The sequence below is a fragment of the Oreochromis niloticus genome, linkage group LG5 (assembly GCF_001858045.2).
Source record: "Oreochromis niloticus isolate F11D_XX linkage group LG5, O_niloticus_UMD_NMBU, whole genome shotgun sequence".
NCBI lineage: Eukaryota > Metazoa > Chordata > Actinopteri > Cichliformes > Cichlidae > Oreochromis > Oreochromis niloticus.
The window spans coordinates 25,035,191-25,055,749 of record NC_031970.2 but is presented as its reverse complement, the minus strand read 5'-3'; the positions used below and the strand labels follow the sequence as shown (position 1 = coordinate 25,055,749).

The 20,559-nt window shown below is 39.9% G+C and overlaps 2 protein-coding genes across 4 annotated transcripts; both read right to left on the bottom strand.

The window, feature by feature from the left end:
• Nucleotides 1-1,560: 1,560 nt before the first annotated feature.
• On the bottom strand, nucleotides 1,561-12,049 carry il10 (interleukin 10). Of its 3 annotated transcripts, XM_013269189.3 has the most exons (8): nucleotides 10,267-10,405; nucleotides 9,251-9,797; nucleotides 9,057-9,168; nucleotides 3,328-3,522; nucleotides 3,107-3,166; nucleotides 2,822-2,986; nucleotides 2,079-2,141; nucleotides 1,561-1,959 (listed from the first exon to the last, which is right to left on the bottom strand). In XM_013269189.3, the coding sequence occupies exons 4-8, from the start codon at nucleotides 3,490-3,492 to the stop codon at nucleotides 1,864-1,866; spliced, it is 549 nt and encodes a 182-aa protein (XP_013124643.1). In that variant the 5' UTR covers nucleotides 3,493-3,522; nucleotides 9,057-9,168; nucleotides 9,251-9,797; nucleotides 10,267-10,405; the 3' UTR covers nucleotides 1,561-1,863. The 3 variants fall into 3 exon arrangements, with proteins under 3 accessions (XP_013124643.1, XP_019214344.1, XP_013124642.1); XM_019358799.2 differs by lacking the exons at nucleotides 9,057-9,168; nucleotides 9,251-9,797 and adding an exon at nucleotides 11,999-12,049 and having other exon boundaries at nucleotides 10,267-10,410; XM_013269188.3 differs by having other exon boundaries at nucleotides 9,057-9,797.
• A 4,685-nt stretch (nucleotides 12,050-16,734) lies between these two features.
• On the bottom strand, nucleotides 16,735-19,256 carry il19l (interleukin 19 like). Its single transcript, XM_005469377.4, has 6 exons — nucleotides 18,916-19,256; nucleotides 18,439-18,627; nucleotides 18,251-18,313; nucleotides 17,920-18,072; nucleotides 17,768-17,830; nucleotides 16,735-17,022 (listed from the first exon to the last, which is right to left on the bottom strand). The coding sequence occupies exons 2-6, from the start codon at nucleotides 18,598-18,600 to the stop codon at nucleotides 16,927-16,929; spliced, it is 537 nt and encodes a 178-aa protein (XP_005469434.1). The 5' UTR covers nucleotides 18,601-18,627; nucleotides 18,916-19,256; the 3' UTR covers nucleotides 16,735-16,926.
• Between the last annotated feature and the right edge of the window lie 1,303 nt (nucleotides 19,257-20,559).

The following is a 20,559-nucleotide window of genomic DNA, read 5'->3' as shown; positions in this document are numbered from 1 at the left end:
GTCATAGAAAGTCTTCCCAGAAGAGCAGAAGACATCATAGTTGCGCTGCCTACGCATTTAGGATGGGATGTCATAAAACCACCTGTGAAGGTGCCCCTTTTTGTCCATATAGTGTAGCTGCAAAATGCCTCAACTTTCAATATGCACTTGCAGCCTTAGAGCCACTCTTATAAGAGGTACCTTCCCTTTGATTAATTGCCTCGTGATCGAGTACCGAAACCTCTGAATAAATGTTTTTTTTTCCAGGTTGCGAAACACATGCGTCTGTGTGCACTGTTTGTTACTTTCCTATACACGTGATCTATGAAACAGATGAGTGAAAGACTTTTTTTGTTTGTTATATTTCCGTCAACAAAATCAGACATCTGTGAAAATGTTATATTCACTGAAAACACCACCAAACTTAATTTTCAAAGATTCCACACAGCCGTATTTCATTTGCCCAAGGAACAGATATTTTAATTGCTTTCTTTATTGTGACCTGCTGTTTGTGAGCATCCCTGTACAATATTCAGAGATGTTGCATTCTGCTCAACGCCATGCTTTAAGTGGATGTGAATATTTAATGTAAAAGAGTACCAGGGTGATACTTGTGAAAATGATTCTTCAGTTTTTCTCAGCCTGCTTTGAAGCTACTGCTGTCTGAAAGTCCACTCATTACATAACAACCAGATGTGATCTTAATCGGTTTACGTGGAACCGATTCCAGAGCTCTTTGGGGGAGGGGAGGGGAGGGGGGGGGACTGAAGTGTGAATCTGCAAGCATCTTTAAAAAAATCGAAATTAATAAAAAGCACTGACCACAACACTGCTGACAAACTGCTTTTTGCACAGGTCAAAAAAATACCAATGCCCTGTTAGAACAAAGTTATGAATGATATCTTTTTGCAAGGTACTGTCATTGCTAAATTGATACTATTCATCCCACGTTGAGTCAGCAACTGACTGACGAAATGTCCTAGAGTAGTTTCAGTGCAGTCCTGAGTCAGGTCAGGAACCTCACTGATGCTTGTGAGGTTGTTTTGTAGATGCTTCACTTTGAAAACAATCAAAGATACTACAGTACACAGAAGGTGTCTGTGTACAGTTTCTTCTTCTTTATTTGCAGTTCAGATCATTGACTGTTGTATGATGCTTTCACCACCACCCCTTCCCAAACCAATCTGCAATTGCTCCCCATGACTTTGTGCTTCCTTCATTATGACAGAGTGGTTTTAGTCTGCCTGTCAGTTTTGTTCTAAATGTGTGTGACTAAGTGAGATTACTTTTGCATGCGTGCAAGTGTGCATATGCCATTGAGGGTGAGGCTGGCTAGTTGGAGTTACGGTAAGTTAAGATACAGCAGTGTTGCTGCTGGTAAGTGATGTATATGGGTCACGTTTGAGGTTAGTGCATCAGCATGTTGACAGTGCAGTCTATGGTTCCTCACGTATACTGCAGCACTGCAGGATGTGATGTATTCAGTGCTCTATTCCTTTTAATGGCAAACGATAGCAGCTTTTACATATCGTGAAAGCAACTCTAAAGAGACATCCGTTATATTAAAGTAATTTATTTCAATTTAACAGAAGGCACAATAAATATAAAAAACACAGAATGACACATCTTTATAAATAATTATAACAAATGTAATATTATTATAACAAAGTGTCCTTTTTTAAACAAAATGATAATGATTCAAAAGGATCCTAACAGAAACTTGTCCATAGGACAAATTAGTTATAACGTCTCATAAAAAATAAAGACAACAGTTCAGTAAGTCCCATACAAAAAATTCACATCTGTCAATGCTTGTAAAAGTTCTTTTTCTCCCAGAGATGAGCTTCATATCTTGATTTGGGTCAGCAGGTCTTCGAGCAGAGGTTATTGTCTGTGTCGTTTAGAAGCCAGGTACGTCTCAAAGTAGTTAAACAATATGTCCAGCTCTCCCATGGCCTTGTATAGACCTCTGCTCTCCATCTGCAGATGAGCAAAGACAGGTTCATTTAGTACAAATGGTGAAAAGTATAAGCATGCACATTCTTTTGAAATCAGGATTTCAAATATTGCCTCACTGCACGTGAGACTTTGACACTCACCTGAGTGTAAGTAGAGTTCAGATTGTTGATGTCGAACTGTTTTTTGCAGGAGAAGTATTTCCTCTGTAAGAAGAGCAAAAGAGACATGATGTTACTACTGGTAAACTAGGTCTGCATGCAGACAGCATTAAGAAAAGAACCTTTCGGCGGCAACATTCAGTCTCTTGTCTTCCCTTTTTGCACAATCTGGAAGATGCACACTTGTGCATTTCAAAAATCACATGACTAATGCAGTATTGACTCGTTCTGTGAGCACTCGCTTAAACCCGAATCAACCTGTCACAGGGTACTTGGAAATTTTTTGTCTCAATGAATTAAAAAATTGAATAATTGAATATTTGTAAATGCAGAGTAGAAGCTAACTTCCTTGCAGATGATCACACAAAGTCAAACGGCTATTTTAAAAAAAATCAATATAAAACTAAATTTATAGGTGTATTTTATCAACCTAACCCTATCCACCTGACCAAACATACGTTGCAGTGATTACTTGTAAATAGTTTTGATTGAATTCTGCTCCTTTAATAGCATTCAGAAGTTTCTTTCTTTCTTTCTTTTTTTTTTTTTGCCATCTTCAACGACTTGAGCGAACATAACAAAAAAGTAATATAAAGCCACTGAATGGTACTTTAAGGCATGCACTTGCGTATTCTACAGAGGATACCCGTGACCTTAAAGCAGCGCGAGGTGAATATTTACACGGTTTGTTTTGCTGTGGGAGTTAACACGTGTCAGATACTCACACACTGGGTGACATCTCTCTTCAGGGTATTGAAAATTTCTTGTATGGACTCCACGTGAGGCTTTAAGTCCTTGATCTCTTCAGTCACTCCGGCCATGGCTGTCGGCAGAACCGTGTCCAGGTAAAATTCCAGTAAGCTGTTCATGGCGTAACAGGCAAACGGGCTCTGATGGAGCAGAACACCAGCGTGGTTAGTTTCATGCTTTTCTTATCAAATCCTTAACTCTGCGGATTTTCTGGTTCCGCGAGACAGAACGAGGAGGGTTTTTTTTTTCTAGAATCTTACCTTAAAGGAGTCTTCGACGGACTGATCTAGCAGCGCTGAGTCTAAGTCGTCGTTTGCTTCCTGCAAAAACAGAGCGAAGGAGAAAAAAATAGTAAGTGCGCCGTGAGAGACCCGTGCACCCACAAAGACTGACAGGCAGAAGTGAGAAAGTGCAGCATCCCCGCTGTGGGGAAGGCTGGTGATGCTGCAAAAATGCCTGCAGAGAACATGCTTATACTCACGTAGAAATCTCTGATCCGTGAATAGTCCTGTCTGAGCTTCTTGAGCCTGACGGGGAAGCCCTCCACGAAACGGCAGCAGTGGTTGTTGCACATAGGAGAGCACAAAGCAGAGCTGAAGAAAGACGCGAGCGCCAGGACGCACAGGAGGACGGTCTGAGAAGTCATTCTGCTGGATAAGATGCTGAAGTATTCTGGCTGGAATGAAGAGAATAGCTGGTCCACAGAAATGCTGATGCTCCTGCTGCTGCTGCACAAAAGGCTTTGTTGGATCTTGCTGAATTGCTCAGAAGAGAAAAATGTGTATACTAGAGCTCATCTGTTGCCTTAATTTATAGCAAAATCTGGCGATCCTTTAGGGAGGAGGGAGGGAGGAGACTTACTGGAAGAGAAATGGTTAAACATGCTTCATACATGAAGGGGATTTTTTTTTGGCCTAGAAGCAGCTAGTGTGTTGCATATGTTCTACCACTCCCATCATATGGGTTGGTATTGACACGATGGAAATAAACTCTGACATCATTTTCTGTGATCAATAATTGAATTAGAAGCTATTGATTCTTTTTTAAAATGATTTTTCATATGGTACTAATATTGCATATATAATAAAAATGCTGCCACCACTACCAGTAATAGTAAATATAGTTATCCTTCCACACATCATTATTATTATCATTATATATTTTGAATTTTTATTCAACCTGTTGCTTTTAGGTGACAAGTTTACACACATCGACCCTACTAAGTTCCTAAAATGAGCAGATAAAGAACTCCAAACTGATTTTTCAGTGTAAAAACTGTGTTTAAAGTCCATGAAAAGCAACGTATGACTCTATTCACAATAACAAAGGAAATCGAACCCCCATATGGAAATGACATGAATTGTGGTTTGACTATGATGACGCTGTGGATTCTCGCTGCATGTCAGACATACGTAATAAGAGTGCTTTTCACTTTGAGTTGGAGTTACTGCAATCTTTCTTCAGATTCCACTATCTTTTTTCAGTTAACCATTTTGCATTAAAAAAACGTATATATGTTTTCATATTTGTAATAGGGAAACGGCACCGAGAAGTGATTCAGTAATGTTGGCAGAGTAAGAGGTATTTCCCCCCTTAGTACTTTTTTTTTGAATGGAATGTCCAGCAGTCCAGATATTTGATATCAGTCTGTCCAATTCACACGTCGTCTTAGGTCGTGCATGTTAGGCAACACTGGCATTTTCAAAATACGCCCATTGGGGGGGGGGATCATTCTGTGATCGCCTCTGTGTGATAAACAGACTTTGCAGTCAGCAGACAAATGAAGGGTCAAGCTAAAGTTCATTTACCACATGACACACACATCATTTTGCAATAATATTGTAATAAGAGATTTAATAAAAGGGTTTCAAGTTGTTTTTAAAGGCAGAAGATTTGAAATGTCTAAATTATGGTGTAACTTTCAGTTTCTTACAAAAACTAAACACAACAAGGGAACGCATTGCGGTTTGGGAGGAAAAAATCAAGAAGTGGTCAAATCTATCCACGATATCTGTTATCTGTAAAATCTATGGTGTAGTCGTTCACCCGTTCACGAACGTGTAAAAGATCCCTGGTTTGAGACTGAGAGCCGACAAACTCCGTCCTCGGAGGGTCATGAGCTAGTGTACTCTCGTTTGGTCCCATGGTTATGTCATTAAGGCCAATCCAGCGTAAAATCTATGCATGGGGCAACACCTTAGGAAGTAAGGGAACAGCTGAAGTTACTCCATGTAAAATAAATGAATCAGCAGTGACCAGTTCATGGGAAACGCCTCGTACTTCACATCAGTGCATGCATGCGCTCTGCATTGTGATTTTATAATTTCATGTGGTTGTAGTTGCTTTTAAGATGCCTCTGACTAGTCTGATACATCATTTTTCGTTCCGAAAATGACAAATATTCGGAACGTAATTTATCTAGATAAACTCCTGAGTAATAGAAACCCACACCACACAATGAATGAGGTCTTCAGACCTGCCATTCACAGAACTGAGGTGTTATCAAGGTATGATTATTTCAGGTTGAAATTGTGTTACTGGTATTAGTAATGCTAATCCCGTTTGCCATGAGATATACCTGAAACCATATGCAAAAGATTAGCAAAAATGATGTCATCCATTGGTTTGTGGGCTACCGTTTTCATGCCTCCAGTTAAGCATTTCACCACACCTTCCTGTTGTAGGTAGGTACTGAGTTGGAAACCTTTTTGTCTTAACTGCCTTAATTCTTCGTGGCACAGATTCAGCAAGGTGTCGGAAACATTTCTCAGAGATTTTGGTTCACATTCGCTTGACAGTTATGCACATCCACGATGAGAATCTCTTGTTCCACCGCATCCCAAATGTGCTCTGTTCGACTGAGATGTGGTGATCGTGGAGGCCATTCGAGTACAGTGAACTCAAAGTCATGCTCAAGAAACCGGTTTGAGATGATCTGAGCTTTGGGACATGATAACCTGCTGAAGGTGGATACTCTGTGATCACAAAAGGATGAACATACCCAGTAAGGATCCAATAATACACCAATAATGCTCAGGTAGGTAGGCTGTGGCAGTTAAGTGATGCTAAGTTGGTACTAAAGTGCGCCAAGAACATTATACAGGCAGCAGCAGCCTGACTGTTGATGCAACACCCTGCCAAATGTCACAGCACAAATCGAGACTCATCACACCTGACGTTTCTCACCAGTTGTGATGAGCCCATGCAAACTGTAGCCTCTGGTAACACATTCCCGCTTACGGGGAGAACATGCAAACTCCACACAGAAAGACCCTGGCCTGATGGTGGAATTGAACTCAGGACCTTCAACAGTGCTAACCACCGTGCTACCGTGCTGCCTGTAGCAAGCAAAAACTCTTCTCAAGACTGAAAAAATCTTAACAGCAATCTTAGGCAAGGAAAATGTTACTGAAACTGAAAACACAGTGCTCAAAGGTCAAAGTATTTACTGGGGTAATAAATCAAGAGAGAAGTTGGGTCATTTTCTTTAGGGGGTAAGGCACTTTATAGTTGACTTCTCTGTTCTGGTACAGAGGTTACATCAGTACTCCATCCGTCAATTATAACAAGCTGTTTCCTGGTTTTGAATCAGTATGTAGCACCAAAAAAAGGAAAACCGCATACACTTTAATATAGCTGCCTTTCTCGGGTGCCATTTGCATTTCTGTCTCATTTTAATATTCAATAAAGTAAACTGACAGAGTTGTGACTTTCACACTAGAACTCTGCAAAAGTCAAAGTGCGTGAAGTTTTATCTCTTTGTTTTAGCAATTTGACGATACTATGAAAAAGAATCTGCGCTGTCAGAAAGTTAAGTTAACATTTTCATTACGCCTTCATCTCAGTCTGTAAAAGGTAACCTGTCAAATGAAACCGCAAAGAACTGCTTTAGCAGTGATATTTCCCACACCACACCAAACAACGGTTTTCTTCTGCCAACACATCCCTTTTCGTGCCCTGTTCACAATTTGCTTCAATGAAATGGGGACAAAGCGGAGCCAGAGCTTATCTTGTCGTTTTGTTGTAACAGTCGGCTGGGAGGCGTATGCCTTGTAAATAATTAGATGTCTCTGTTGTCTTTGCTCTTAACCCTTCACCTCAGTTTCTGTCTCAGATGCTGTCATGCACCAGTGCTGAGAATCTGCTGTCAGCGATTTTCAGCACTTTACATGAAATTACTGCTGATATCACATCCAGTTGAAACCTAACCCACTCCTGGAACTTGACAGAAACGAGCTGATATCACAATGCAGATGCATTCAGACGAATGTGAATTTCTTGTGCTCTGCAGACCTGATGACTTGCACTCTGTATTGTAGTTATGCCTTTCCTCAGCCTTGTGCATCACATTTTTTGTCAGTTTATCAGAAACTAAAGCGTCTTTACAGTCACATTCACCACACTCCTCTTTCACTTTCACATTGTTTGTCCGTTTGAATGCGCGTGTGTGTGTGTATGTGTACTCTTTTTTCCCCTCATTTGTAGCACACAACTCTTCTCAGGTATGTTTCAGTTATTGTTTATACTTTGTGGCTTTGGTTATATAAACATAAACAATTGTTATGAAGTCTGCGTGTGTGTGTCTTCACTAGTTTTATGTAGCTTTAGAAATTCTCAAAAAGGAAATTATCAGAACTGCAACTGCAACTACTATGACCAGGGTCAGTAAGTATCGCTTATACCGCCAGTAACTCTCACATGAATGGGTGTGGTAACAAGTTGCATGAGATCTGATGTGACAGCTGGTAACGGGGTGGATAGATGCCTATTCTGAAGAATGCTCAGAACAGTAAAAGAGCAAATTTCTTGGAGCTTTGTCTTCGTTTCCTGTAGTTGACCAACAGAGAACTTACGAGTAATTCTTTAGTCACTGAACTGCCCTCCCAGCTTACTCACTCTGGTGAATGTGGTCTGCTTAGTGATGGAAATGAAAAAACAAATTCATCATCATTTATTTATTATGTGATGCACACTTGACTGCGAATGGACTGGTGCTCATATAGCGCTATTTACTCTAATTGAGCACTTGAAGTGGTTTTTACCACAGGCCTCATTCATTCATTCACACATACATTTATACAAGTGCTTTTTGCCAATACCTAAGTGGTTTTAACCTGACATACACACACACAGAAACACACATGCACATACGCGGGCATGCAATAATAAATAAAACGTTCTCAACAAACTTATTATTTCTGCAGAGCTGTACAAGCGGTACGAAAAACCCTTATTGGCGTGATGTGAAACTTAAGTAGCCCTGCGCTCATGCTGAGTAGTCATCTGTCAACTGGAGACACTCTGAAATTCCCTGTGCACACAGCATTCAGCTGACCCGGACCTACTCACTCGTTAATCTACTTTCTGGTTTCGTTTGTAACTGATATGCTTCAGTTTGATATGATCAAGAATTAGGTTTCATTCTCCATACTGTCTGTATTATTAGCGTTTTTTAAAAAAAGTCAAAGTGCGTAAGCACATGCACATATTTGGTAATTTGCATATGTGCCTAAGATGGTGTTAACCGCACATAAGTAAGAACTGCTCATTGTGACAGCTCATGTTTTCCATATTCCTTTTTAATGTGTTGTATAAACGCTGAATTGGTGAAAATTAAAAATAACAGTTTCTCCGTGCATCTGTAATGATGAATCACAGTTTCATAGATTCTTATCGTTTTAATTCCATGCTTGGTCTGCTGTTCTTCAGATATTTTTTTTTTTATATATATGAACACAGTAAGTAAACTGGCTCTTACATAGCACTTTTCTACTCTATGTGAGCACTCAAAGCGCTTTACACAACATGTCTCATTCACCCAATCACTTTTTTCCTATGTGCAAGTGCTTTCTGTCTAATATTCGCACTCTGATGGATGCATCGGGTAAACATCTTGCACATGCATATTTGGCATGCAGACTGGAGCAGCCAGGGATCTAATCACCAACCTTCCAATTAGTAGATGACCTGCTCTCCCTTCTGAGCTACAGCCAATCCAGACAATCGAATAGATATTCTTCGAATTACATAGTGTTTTGATATTATACCCCCTAATAATCAGAGTGAATGAATCATTAAACGATGCGTGTTATTTTTTGGGCACTCGAGCTGCATGAACATCATATGTGTATTTAAACCTGATGACCAAAGCTATCCCAACATGATGTTTCACTGAACGTCTTGTGATATTTTGAATACTTGACAACTAACCTTAAGATCATTTTGCCTCTTCCCTTTTTCCAGCCAGTCTCAGTAAGATTATTGTGATGAACATGCTCCCCAAATAGCCACACTGACACAGGGGACATGTCTTGAAACACATCTGCAATGATAAATCAACCCAGTGAGGTGATGGGTAATGAAATACTGACTTTGCTTGAATCCACGTAAAGTCATGACTTGACCTTTAAGTCTTGACTTGTGACAGGCCTTCTGCTCATGAGTGCCTCGAATTAGCGTCTTGAAAACAAAGAAAGCATGATGTACTCATCATCTGATCACTCTTGATCTCCCTCCTTGTTTTCTGGACGCAAAAATTGACTCACTCCAAAAAGTTGATGCTGTTCATTTGGACGTGACGTTTTCAATGGGAAAAACGTCTTGTCACGCATCCAAGGGACTTCTTCAGTCTCAGCTGACTGCAGGTTTCCCCAACCCCAACAGTATATAAGAGGTGTGAATCGTTGGTGTGAATAGATTGCAAAGTCCTGGCCTGAGGAGGTAGGTCTTCTGTGTTGTGCCATCTGCTTAGCCAGAGGTTGTTTGGTTTCTCCGATGTATAAATCACGGTAATCCTCCTGACAGCGTGCACAATATTACTCCGTTTCTGCTGGGGGACCGGATCCCTGGGTTGGAGCAATGTTTGGCACAGCGAGTATTGGGATCCGGTCCCCCTAACACAAATGGATCAAACGCAGCCACTGGGCAATATGATATCCGGTTTAGGGATCTCTGATCAATGCAAAAAAAAAAAGAAAAAGAAAAAAAGCCTATTTAGTGTGTTCCTCTTTCATTCTCAGCAATGCAAAATAAAATAAAATATGGGAAGCTTTGACAGTTTACAAACGAGGAAGGCAGGCTTAGTCATCTCAACATGCTGACCTAATCAAATATATTCTTGAAAGGCACAAAAGCTAGGCTGTTTACGTATGAAAACAGAAACCAACTCATGCAAAGCAGCTCCTGAATAAGCTCGAATATGCCCAGAATTTACTGGCTTTAACAGTAAAAAATGTTTAAAATCAACTTAAGTTGCACAAACTGCAATAGAGGCCAATGCATCACATTTTTGATGTCTGCAAGTCTCTTAACTTGGAGATCCAGTTAGAAAAATCAGTAAAATAGCTTTCAAGCTAGTGTGTAGGTTAGTGTTACAAAACAATATAATGCTGGGTTAGTGCTACATGGAAATACTACTCACGCTTGGATCTGTCAAAAAGTTCCATTTCTTGAGCCTGATGAATAGGCCCTCTGGAGAGAGACCATGAAGTATTGTGTGAGACTTCCAAAGAAGTGCTTGTTGAATGTTAGAAGTCATCCCCCTTGTCGTAATGTCTAGCAAAACCTGGGATAGATATGAGAGGGAGGAGACTTACTGGAAGGGAAATGGTTAAACCTGCTTTTTTTCCCTTAAATGGTAGCAATGTACATGGGGGCACTCGCATATTCTCACTCTGACATGTGTTCCGTCAGTGTAGGAATGTTCCAGAAATGCAGTCTATTTCATCCATTAAAGACACAGATGCTTTCACCTAATAACACCTGGAGGGATGCAACAGTCTTTTTATCTGCTTGAATTGAAAAAATACTGCTTTAGACAGGGCAGAACTTGGCAGCCAGACTTTTATCCGGAATTAAGCTGCACGAGTAAATAATTTCCCTGTTATCGTCCTTACATCTGCAACTGAAAGAGACAAAGCAGGAGGACTCTGGCCTGATCTGCCAGAATAAAACTGGTTTACTGAATCATTGACCTACTTTACAAAAATCTTTTATTAATGACGATGACGACAACAACAACAACAACAACAACAGCATTAATAGTATTATCAGACCCACTAAACTACTAAAAATAGAAGTGAACTTAGAGCGGCCACATAATATTGCAGGGACTTTACCTTCCAATTTAAAGCACCTTGAGGTGACTCTTGTTGTGATTTGGTGTTATATAAATAAAACTGAATTGAACTAAATTTAAAAAAATTGTCAGAAATTGTGCCCATCCAGTCATTCTCTTCTGATTAACTTGATCAGGGTCACGGGACGGCTTGAGCCCAGCCCGGCTAACACAGAGTCACCAGTCTGTCGCAGGGAGAAAATAAGTTGTGGCTTGAGTCTGATGACACTGTGGATATTCTTTGGTTTTTGCTATGCCCTAGAGACGAGAGTTTTCTAGTTTTTCTATAGAGAAGTGGTTAGGTACTCTTTCGGGGTGGACTCTTTCAGGAACTTTTAAACTTAGATGTTATAAAAAAAAAAAAACTGTGACTGAGTCACTGTGGATCAAAGATTAAAAAAAACCCATGGGTTAGGGGTTAGGGTTAGACAGCAGGAAAAGACGTGGGAACAAAAGACTCTCCAGGAAAAAAACAAATTAAAATGTGTATTGTGTTTCGGTGTGTCTGTATATAAAGGAAGGAGGGACAAGTGAAAAGAAAATCCCTCCTCAGGAGCCCTGTCAGTTTCTTCCCCCACCTTGATGAGTCCTCAGGTTGATGTGTTTAAGGTATATTATTGGCAGTGTTGGGAAGGTTACTTTTAAAATGTATTCCACTACAGAATACTGAATACATGCCCCAAAATGTATTCTGTAACGTATTCCGTTACGTTACTCAATGAGAGTAACGTATTCTGAATACTTTGGATTACTTAATATATTATCGTGCTGTTTACAACTACGTGAATGTACTATTGCTGTGATTTATTACTGTTACTGAAGGTCCGCGGCTCCGAAACGTAGTAAAGGGACCTCTGGCTAATACGTCCGGTTCCCTGTCGGGCTGGTAGCCGAAAACTAGCTTTACTTTGTTGTCTGGGTCAACTTTGCTTGCGGGAGACAGAGAGAGGCGTTGAAAGGCTGCTCCAACGGAACTTATTTTTTCCGGAGGAAAACACGAACACAGTGTACAGTTGAGTCTTAATAGCTTACTTACAGCTGGGCTCGTCAGGCACTCTTCTTGGCTGCTGTGGTTATTATTATATTTACATGCTTCCAGCTCCCGTTTTTGCTCCGTGACAGCTCGGACTTCCTTTCCCTCCCTCCCTCGCTCACAGACACATAACGTGTATGGCAGTCCATTCTCCCTGCAGCACGGACTACACTGCCTATGAAGCTACATTCTTTAGAGCTATGCCTGTAGCATTCTGTCTATTAGCTTAGCACAACAACAACAACAAAAAGGCGCTCTCTCACCCAGGAAACACGCAGAGAGAGAGCGCGTCACCCTGTAACCATGGAAACCGTAACGCTGCCGCCTGGAACAGCAGAACGTAGCTGTCAAACAAACCCAAATAATCCTGACCCGCGACAATATGAAACAGGGAAGTACCGCAGTGTAATCCATTTATTTCAACAAAGTAACTGTATTCTGAATACCACCTTTTTAAACGGTAACTGTAACGGAATACAGTTACTCATATTTTGTATTCTGAATACGTAACGGCGGTACATGTATTCCGTTACTCCCCAACACTGATTATTGGTGTTAGTAATGCTAAATGAATTGAACTGAACTGAATTTGTCATGAGACGTACGGTTCTATATGCAAGAGATGGATGCAGTTTGGTTGGGCTTTGACTGCACTGTCTTGGCATTTTACATCATTTGGCTGTGAAGGTATCTGCCGTGACTGGTTGGGAGTGAGGGGAGGAAGACAGGACAAAAAAAAAAAATGTATTGAGGTGTTATTTTGTATGCTAACTGTGGCTAGTAGCAGCAGACTTCTTAAGCCTGGATTAAACTCTGCTATGGTCAAGGACAGCTGGAGAAACGATAACTGAGTGGTCATATTTGTTAAGTTTCTCTGAAGTCCGGTGTCTGGGGCACACGCACATTTGGTGCAGTGTAATATAAACTCTCCACACACAAGTCTCTATGGTCACAGGGATTTCTGCATGGACCCTAGAGGACTAGGACCCAGATTCAAGTGGACCCTAGAGGACTAGGACCCAGATTCAAGTGGACCCTAGAGGACTTGCAAAGGATAATCAAGGCTTTAGAGGGTGTTTTAGTTCATCTGAATGCTGAACAAGACGATTTTGATGAAATATAAACTGAAAACAAACTGTTACAAGCTCAAAATATTTAACTCAAGTGAAGAGTAGGGTCATTTTCTTGAAGACTTCTACGGAGTTCAACTTTTCTTGCAACCAGAGGATTTTTGCATGTTTAAGCAAGTTCCATTCTTGCTTCTCTTTTCAGACCATATAAGTCTTTTAGAGTTTTTAGCGATTTGTTCCTTATTTTCGAAACAGCATACTACAAAATGCAAAATGCTTTTCTTGGGCATTTCTGAACAGTAACCATACAAATGAATTCCTGACTTTGACTTAAAAAATGTATGCGATTTCACAATACTACCAAAACGCATCTGTGCTAGGAGTTAAAAAAAAAATGTTTGTCAAGTGGTTGTTTCACATCATCCTGTTAAATGTAACTGACAACTTAAACCGTGCCAAATCTTTCCTCTTCACACTTTGCTTTACTGAAAAAATAAAAAGAGAGCAAATCTTATCTTGCATCTGCCTGTTCTGCATATTTCAGATGTCTCTTTGTAAGTTTTGGTCTGAACCCTTCACCCCTTCAAAAGTTTCTAATGCTGTCACACACGAGTGCTGTCAAGTGCTGAGAATCTGCCATCAGCGATTTTTAGCACAGTGCCTGAAACCAGATGATGCTGATATAATATATATCCAACTGAATGAGTCCACTGCTGTAGCTCTGTACTGAAGTGTGATGAATGTCAGTAGCTGTTTGCAGTCCTGTGTACGTTCTGTCTCGGCAAGGGGAGGTTTCTAAGTCATCACTTTCCTCGTTCTCTATTTGTCAAATTTTCGTATCTGCCTCGATTGTTATACGCAGCTTTAAGTCACCTCCACACCCTAACGAGGGTGCTTGCTAGTGAAATAGTGGCCCACGCCGCCCACCACTGAGGGTCTTCCAGAGCTTTTGTAATACTTCCAAGGAAACAGAATTGAACGGAAACCAGCATTTCCCTAAATGGTGAAGAATGGTGATTGCAAAAGCACTAGCGGCCTGTTAGGAGACATGTTTGAGTATGACATGTTTTAGATTGGAACATTTGATCCTGACTCTTTGCAACCAGTCACAATTAGTTTGATCAAGTCAAATAATACCTTCACCGTGCTTGGAATTAGTGATCGGAACTGTTGGCATAAATCGTGGCACATCCGTCTGTAATATCCGTCAAACTTTTTTTTTGATCTGGTCCTCCAAGGTGTTAGTCACTCATGACCCGGAGAGCAAGAAAAAAAAGGAACAGAGTGAGAGAGACGTAGAAGGGTGCTGATGAATCAAATGAGAAACGACTTTGAGGAAAAGCATTTGCATTCTGAAAACTGTTTCGAGAAAGCTTTCTAGGAACAGAGGGTGAGAGTTTCTTTGGCCATCCGCAAACTCCTCTCTGTGGTTGCTGAGAACCCTGTAAATATTTATATGCTGTGTAAGTTATACATCTGTACTGTTAGGTGTGGATAAAGGTTATTACATAGTCTGTTGAGGAGTAGGGCCAGAAAGCAAATTCATGTACCTAAATCATTTTTGAATACTGATGAGATTGTCTTGGGTTTGTTTGATGTGGTGACTTATTGGTAATATTAATATTTTGTTCTATTAGATTCAATTTTAACTGTGGGCTGTGGGCCAAACGATACTGGAGGAGGTGAGCGAGTCCTAATAAGTAATCAGGATTGTGGATATTTGTGTCTATATGATGTTAGTGATGAACCACCACGTTGTTGGAGTAGGATTAAAGCTCTTCATTGGATGTTGCCTTTTATTCTGTTCCCTCTATCGAGATGATCCCACACTTCTCCAATATCATTGCGGTCTGAGCTGTGGGGAGGCCAATCCATGCCTGACAGTGTTCCATTGTGTGTTTGGTATCAATTTCATGCTGAAAATCGAAGCCAGTGTGAGTCAGATGGTTTCTAAATGGGATCAAAACCTGATCAAACTTTCCCGCTTTCATAATTCCATCAATTTTGACAAGATACGCAGCACAGCTGGCTGAAATCAAATCTCACAATTAGATTAATCAGTTCGTGAGAAGCACTGTTGGCGCTAATCTTCAGTCCAGTTCTTGTGTAATTTGGCATAACTCAGCCTGTTTCCCCTCCTTAAGAATAGTTTATTTACAGTGGATATTAATAAAATGTTCTTATACATTGTTGTAAGTAGAGCTGTAAGTGTCAACAATCCAATCGCTTATATATCCGTTACTTGGCTCACATTTTCTGAAACTAAGCACACGGATTCATGCCTAAGTAAAAGATCTGTACAATATGATCCCACACATCAGGTTTACTACTTATCTCATTTTCATTTTTCAGCAGATTGTGACACCAGAAGAGGAAAATAAATTGGCCACAAGTTTCGAAGAAAGATAGCACAACATTTTAGCTAGAACTTCATAACTTAGGTTTCACTTTTACTCCAATTTAACCTTTATCAGCAAAGTGAAAAAAAAAATGCCAGCAGCTTTATGGATTCACAGAACATGAGAATTGCAGTAAGTAGGTGTTAGTTTTTTTCCTCTGTGCTTCTTTTTATCATACTTTGTGAGGCGTTATTGTTCTTGTGTAAGACATGATTACATGTATACTCTGTCACACGTCTGTTGCTTCTGCTGCTGCAGTGATTAATAATCAGAGGAAGCAATTTCCTTTGTAATATTTGACACAACATTCACAGTATTGGCATGTATTCAAGCAGCTAGTAATCAGATGTCTGTTCAGACAGAGCCAGAGGGCTTGCTACACATCCACTCTTAATCATGAAAGCATGTGTGTCCTGTTTAGTCAAATTGTTGAATGTTGTCATTGTGTTTCTTAGATTTGTGAAGTCTTAGTTCAAGCAGTAGGATCAAAGCCGACTCAACATGTCCCTTAAAGCTTACTCAGATAATGTCCCTCAATTAATTCTTTTTGCAGACGTGACAGGCTGATTTGTTCTCAGGTGATTTATTGGAACTAATAGGCCCAGTCATACAGTATTACAGGCATAAAACAAACCACGCATTAAGAAGCTGAGAAGGCAGAGCAGCCCGCCAGATCAAGTTATCTACTAGCTGTACATCTGCTGCACATAAAAAAGACACATCAGATTAAATGGATTTGATCTGATAACAGTAAGTGAAACACATTCTCTCTTCTTCTCTTCTTCTCTTCTCTTCTCTTCTCTTCTCTTCTCTTCTCTTCTTTCAAATATAGATTATATATTAGAGGAAGCATCACCATGACTTCCAGCCATAACTTTATCGTGTCTGGACTTTAAAAGATCCCCTTTAACACTAAATCCCAAATATCTGCCTTTGGACTGATGTCAGTCCTGACAACAGACTAAAGCAATTTGTCCACATGTTCCCAGATACTGTCAGCGTTTGCGCGAAGCAGAATACTAGACTGTGATAAAATGTGGGCTACACCATGAATACTGATTTGAGACAATTTCAGAAAGCACAGAAGCAGACACACGAGCAGGCTCCTAATCTGGTATTAGGACAGTTTCAGAAAACTGCATTTTCACTGATGGCCACTAGATGGTAATGAAGAGCAGACATCAGCTGTTGACAGGAAACTCTCAGAGAGCACACAGTACAGTTGTATTTTTTTTTTATTGATTTTTAAATTAAAGTATTTACAAATATAAAAACAAACATTTAAGTCTAGTAAACAATCTTACAGTAACAGCTTCCTCAGAAGTATACATGTCTGTTTTTGTTTAGTTATAAATATAGCAAACAAGTTCAGTCCACATTAGTGGATACAAGTTCTTTCAAGTGAAAAAATAGAAATGCAACATGTCACAAAACTTAAATTAGCACATTTGTAAAGAGCAGCTCAATTTCTTTGAGTTTTGGGTCCCAGTGCTTCCAGCCACTCCAGCACAGTGCCCAGTTCACCCACTGCCTTCTGTGCTGCCCTGTTTGCTTGTAGCTGCTCAGCAGAAAGAGGAACAAGGGAAAAATGGAAAAAAGGGTTAGATAAGAAAATAAATAAATCTAAAAAAATACAACACGTGCAAGGTGATACGATTATCATATAAACATAGAAATAATATCAAACGTTTAAACTGAGAAAAAATTAACTGATTTTGAATCTGAAGGTGACAACACACGTCGAAAAAGTCGAGACAGGGGCAACAAAAGGCTGAGAAAGTCAATACAGGAACATTTTGCAACTAATTCAATTTATTGGCAGCATTTCAGTAACGTGACTGGGTATAAAAAGGGCCTCTTAGAGAGGCAGAGTTTCTCATACGTAAAGATAGACAAAGATTCAACTATCTGCAAAAACATCAGCTAATTGTTGAATAATTTCAGAATAAAGTAAAACTGCTTTGATTATCTCGTCATCTGCAGTAAATAATATCATCAAAAGACTCAGAGAATCTACTGTGAATAAAAATTAGTTTACAAGACTTAGAAATCATTGCAGTTTTAGGTATTTTCTCTGTGTGCTGTGTTTCTGAACAGTAACCCTTTTGTGTTTGTTTCTTGTTGAAATCCAAAACAAAAAGTAACATTATTAAAGATATTATTGACATACAACAAAGTTTCACAGATCACAGCTTTTTCCTAACTAACTAGGTTATATTAGGAAAATTACAACAACTGATCTTGGGGCTTATTACTGAGCATCTAGGACAGGAAGTCATTTTAGATTTTATTGTGTGTCTTACCTTGATAAACTCAGCATGCACTGAATCAATTGTTCTCTGGGTTTCTTCTCCACATTGGCAGTGCTATACACAGAAAAGCACAATTATCATAACAATCTATGACAGCTTTTCATTAAAAAAAAGCACATTTTGAGACTGGAGAGCAAACTTACACATTTATGGATGTCTCTTCTGATGCTCACGAAAGCATTGGCCAGAGCGCTGGAGCAGCGTTGTTGCTCTGGCTCAGATGAGGCATAGTTGCTGAACACTCTCTCAACATAGAAACGCAGCACAAGACGCAGGAAACAGCATGTCTGACCATCCTGAGGGGGACATGGCGAAAGTCAGATTCTAGCACCTTTCACAACCTATTTTCAGAGCCAATATACTGGTGATAGAGACTTAATATGTGGAAGACACTTGCCAAAAAAAAAGGGAAGCAAAAGTAAATATAAAAGGCAAATCATCATGACTCAGTGGCAACACAACGCGAGAGCTCACCTGAACGTTTTTCATCAGTGATCTATCCAGAAGTTTCATTCCGATCTCGTTGTCTTCCGAAATCTATCACAAAAGAAAAGAAAAACACAGGATCCAGTTACAATGACTTTCTGCCAGTTTAATCTGACGTTACACTTGTGCAAGTTCTTGCCAGAGGTTTCGATTGCACGACTGCTCGCTGAACTCACCGCGTTTGATCGTATGTGTGCGTAGTATTTGCGCAGCTCGTGTGTGTGAACACTGACAGAGCAGCTGTCCAGATGCAGAGTTCGGCTCTCCGCAGGTTCAGTCAGACAGCTGAGCAGCAGGAGGAGGAGGAAGGAAGCAGAGCAGCTGAGAAGCATCTTCATCCTGATGATGGCGATCTGGTGAGAAAACTAACAGAAGCGTTTCGGTTTGTAAGAATTGTGTATTATGTAAAATTGTTGATTAATTTAGGAAAAAGGTTCATCACAGTTTCCTCAGATCATCAAAACAGATAAAAAACTTCAAATCCACAAATTAAAAAATACTTTATGAGCATTTATAGATATATAAATGGATATTGGATCATTTAAAAAAACTGTTTATAAACTACCAATATCCAGAATAAAGGAAACACTATGTCAAGTCCATCAGCTACCATGATCATTGCCTAGAGAAGCATCACCTGTATTCAGACTCACCTGTGCGCGTGTCACTCAGAGGGAGAGTTCTGGTGAAGCTGTGTCTCTGTGCCTCCATCCTGTGTCCTCTTATAGTGTGGAGTAAGGGGATTTTTTTTTACCAGGTATCGAACAGGTTAAACATGCATGGGACTGCACAGGTGCATGCATGTGAATGGGTTTACAGGAGGAGGAAGTCCGGTGCAATTAAAGGAACTCCCGGTGATGTTTCAGTCTCTGATTGGAATAATGGAAAAAGGAATTACTGCTGATTTCCTCCTCTTTGGTGAGTAGTGCTGTCATTGTGAAGAAAAACTTTCACTCTCAGTGATGCGTGATGTAAATAATGGATGAGTAATCATTGTTGCTAGATTAGAGTTTCATCATTAAAACTGAAGCCGCTGCAGCTTCCGCATTAAGAAGTCACTCCCTGCATCAATTGCCTTATGACCTTTTAAAGTCTGTGTTGTTTTAATGTGATTAATTGTAAAAGAAAGTGTTTTGTGGCAATATCATTTTATTTCTTGTCTCTTTTAGATTTCAGATTGATTGGTATATCTACTTCCAAATGTTGCATAACACTGTGGGTGTGTACTGGAAATAAAGCCTCTCATCGGCTTTTGTCTTTTTACTCGAAGGGCATTCTGACATCACTTCAGTCAACAAGTCCTGATTGGAAACACCAACCAGACCTGCTCGCCAGGTCTGGTTGGCGTCTTCTAAAACTTCGCTTGCAGCGGTAGGAAGCAGAAAAACCCAATGAAAGTAGGAATAACCTGTAAATGAAGTCAATTAGAGACAGTTAAAAAGCCTCTAATGCTTTTCTATTGTATTCTCAATTCCACCAGAGTTGCAGTCATGCAGTACTACCTCTTTAATACAGAGCCTCGGGAACAAAGTGACTTTTTTCTTACACTGAAACCGGCACTGACCGAATAAAATAACACAAAAAATTGACAAAATTGCCAGCGTAGCCACTGTCAGTTTCTCTCAACCCTTTTTCAACTGTTACTCTTTGAAACAAGTTGAAATGTCAGCATGTTTCATTGAAATCGTTTTTAGACATCTTAAAAGGTAAAATCATCAAGCATTTTAGAAACAAAGTGGATATTAAATATTTTCTTATGATGTATCTTATGAGAGTTTGGCTTAATCCAGTCATTCTTACGTGCACATGGTTACTTCTGTTTGCGCTGTGTTGTGCAATTTTGCAGCCTTTAGTCACTTCCGCTTTATTACATGTTAAACTGTCACAGTCAATAAACAGAATGAAAAATCCTTTAATTCACTTGCGATTTAAACAAACATGCATATCTTTGGACTGTGGGTGGAAATCAGAGCACCCACAAAAACACCACCCAGACCATAGGGTTAACATGGAAACTCTACACCAGTGGTTCTCAAACTGCGGGGAAGGCCCCACTGGTAGGACACAAAGGTACTGCCGGTGGGGCGCATCAGGCAAAAAAAACAGTGAAGTGAAACTAAATGGAATGAATTTTGTTTTTTTATGAAGAATGAACCAAAGCAGTTTGCTGATGCTATTGTGATGGTGTTCCAGTTCTTTCTGAAAAGTTTGGTTGTCATATTTGTCATTTCACAATGCACCAAATGTTTCCAGTTGGTGGTAGAGCCCGGCCCTGCACGCTAGTTCAGCACGCAAAC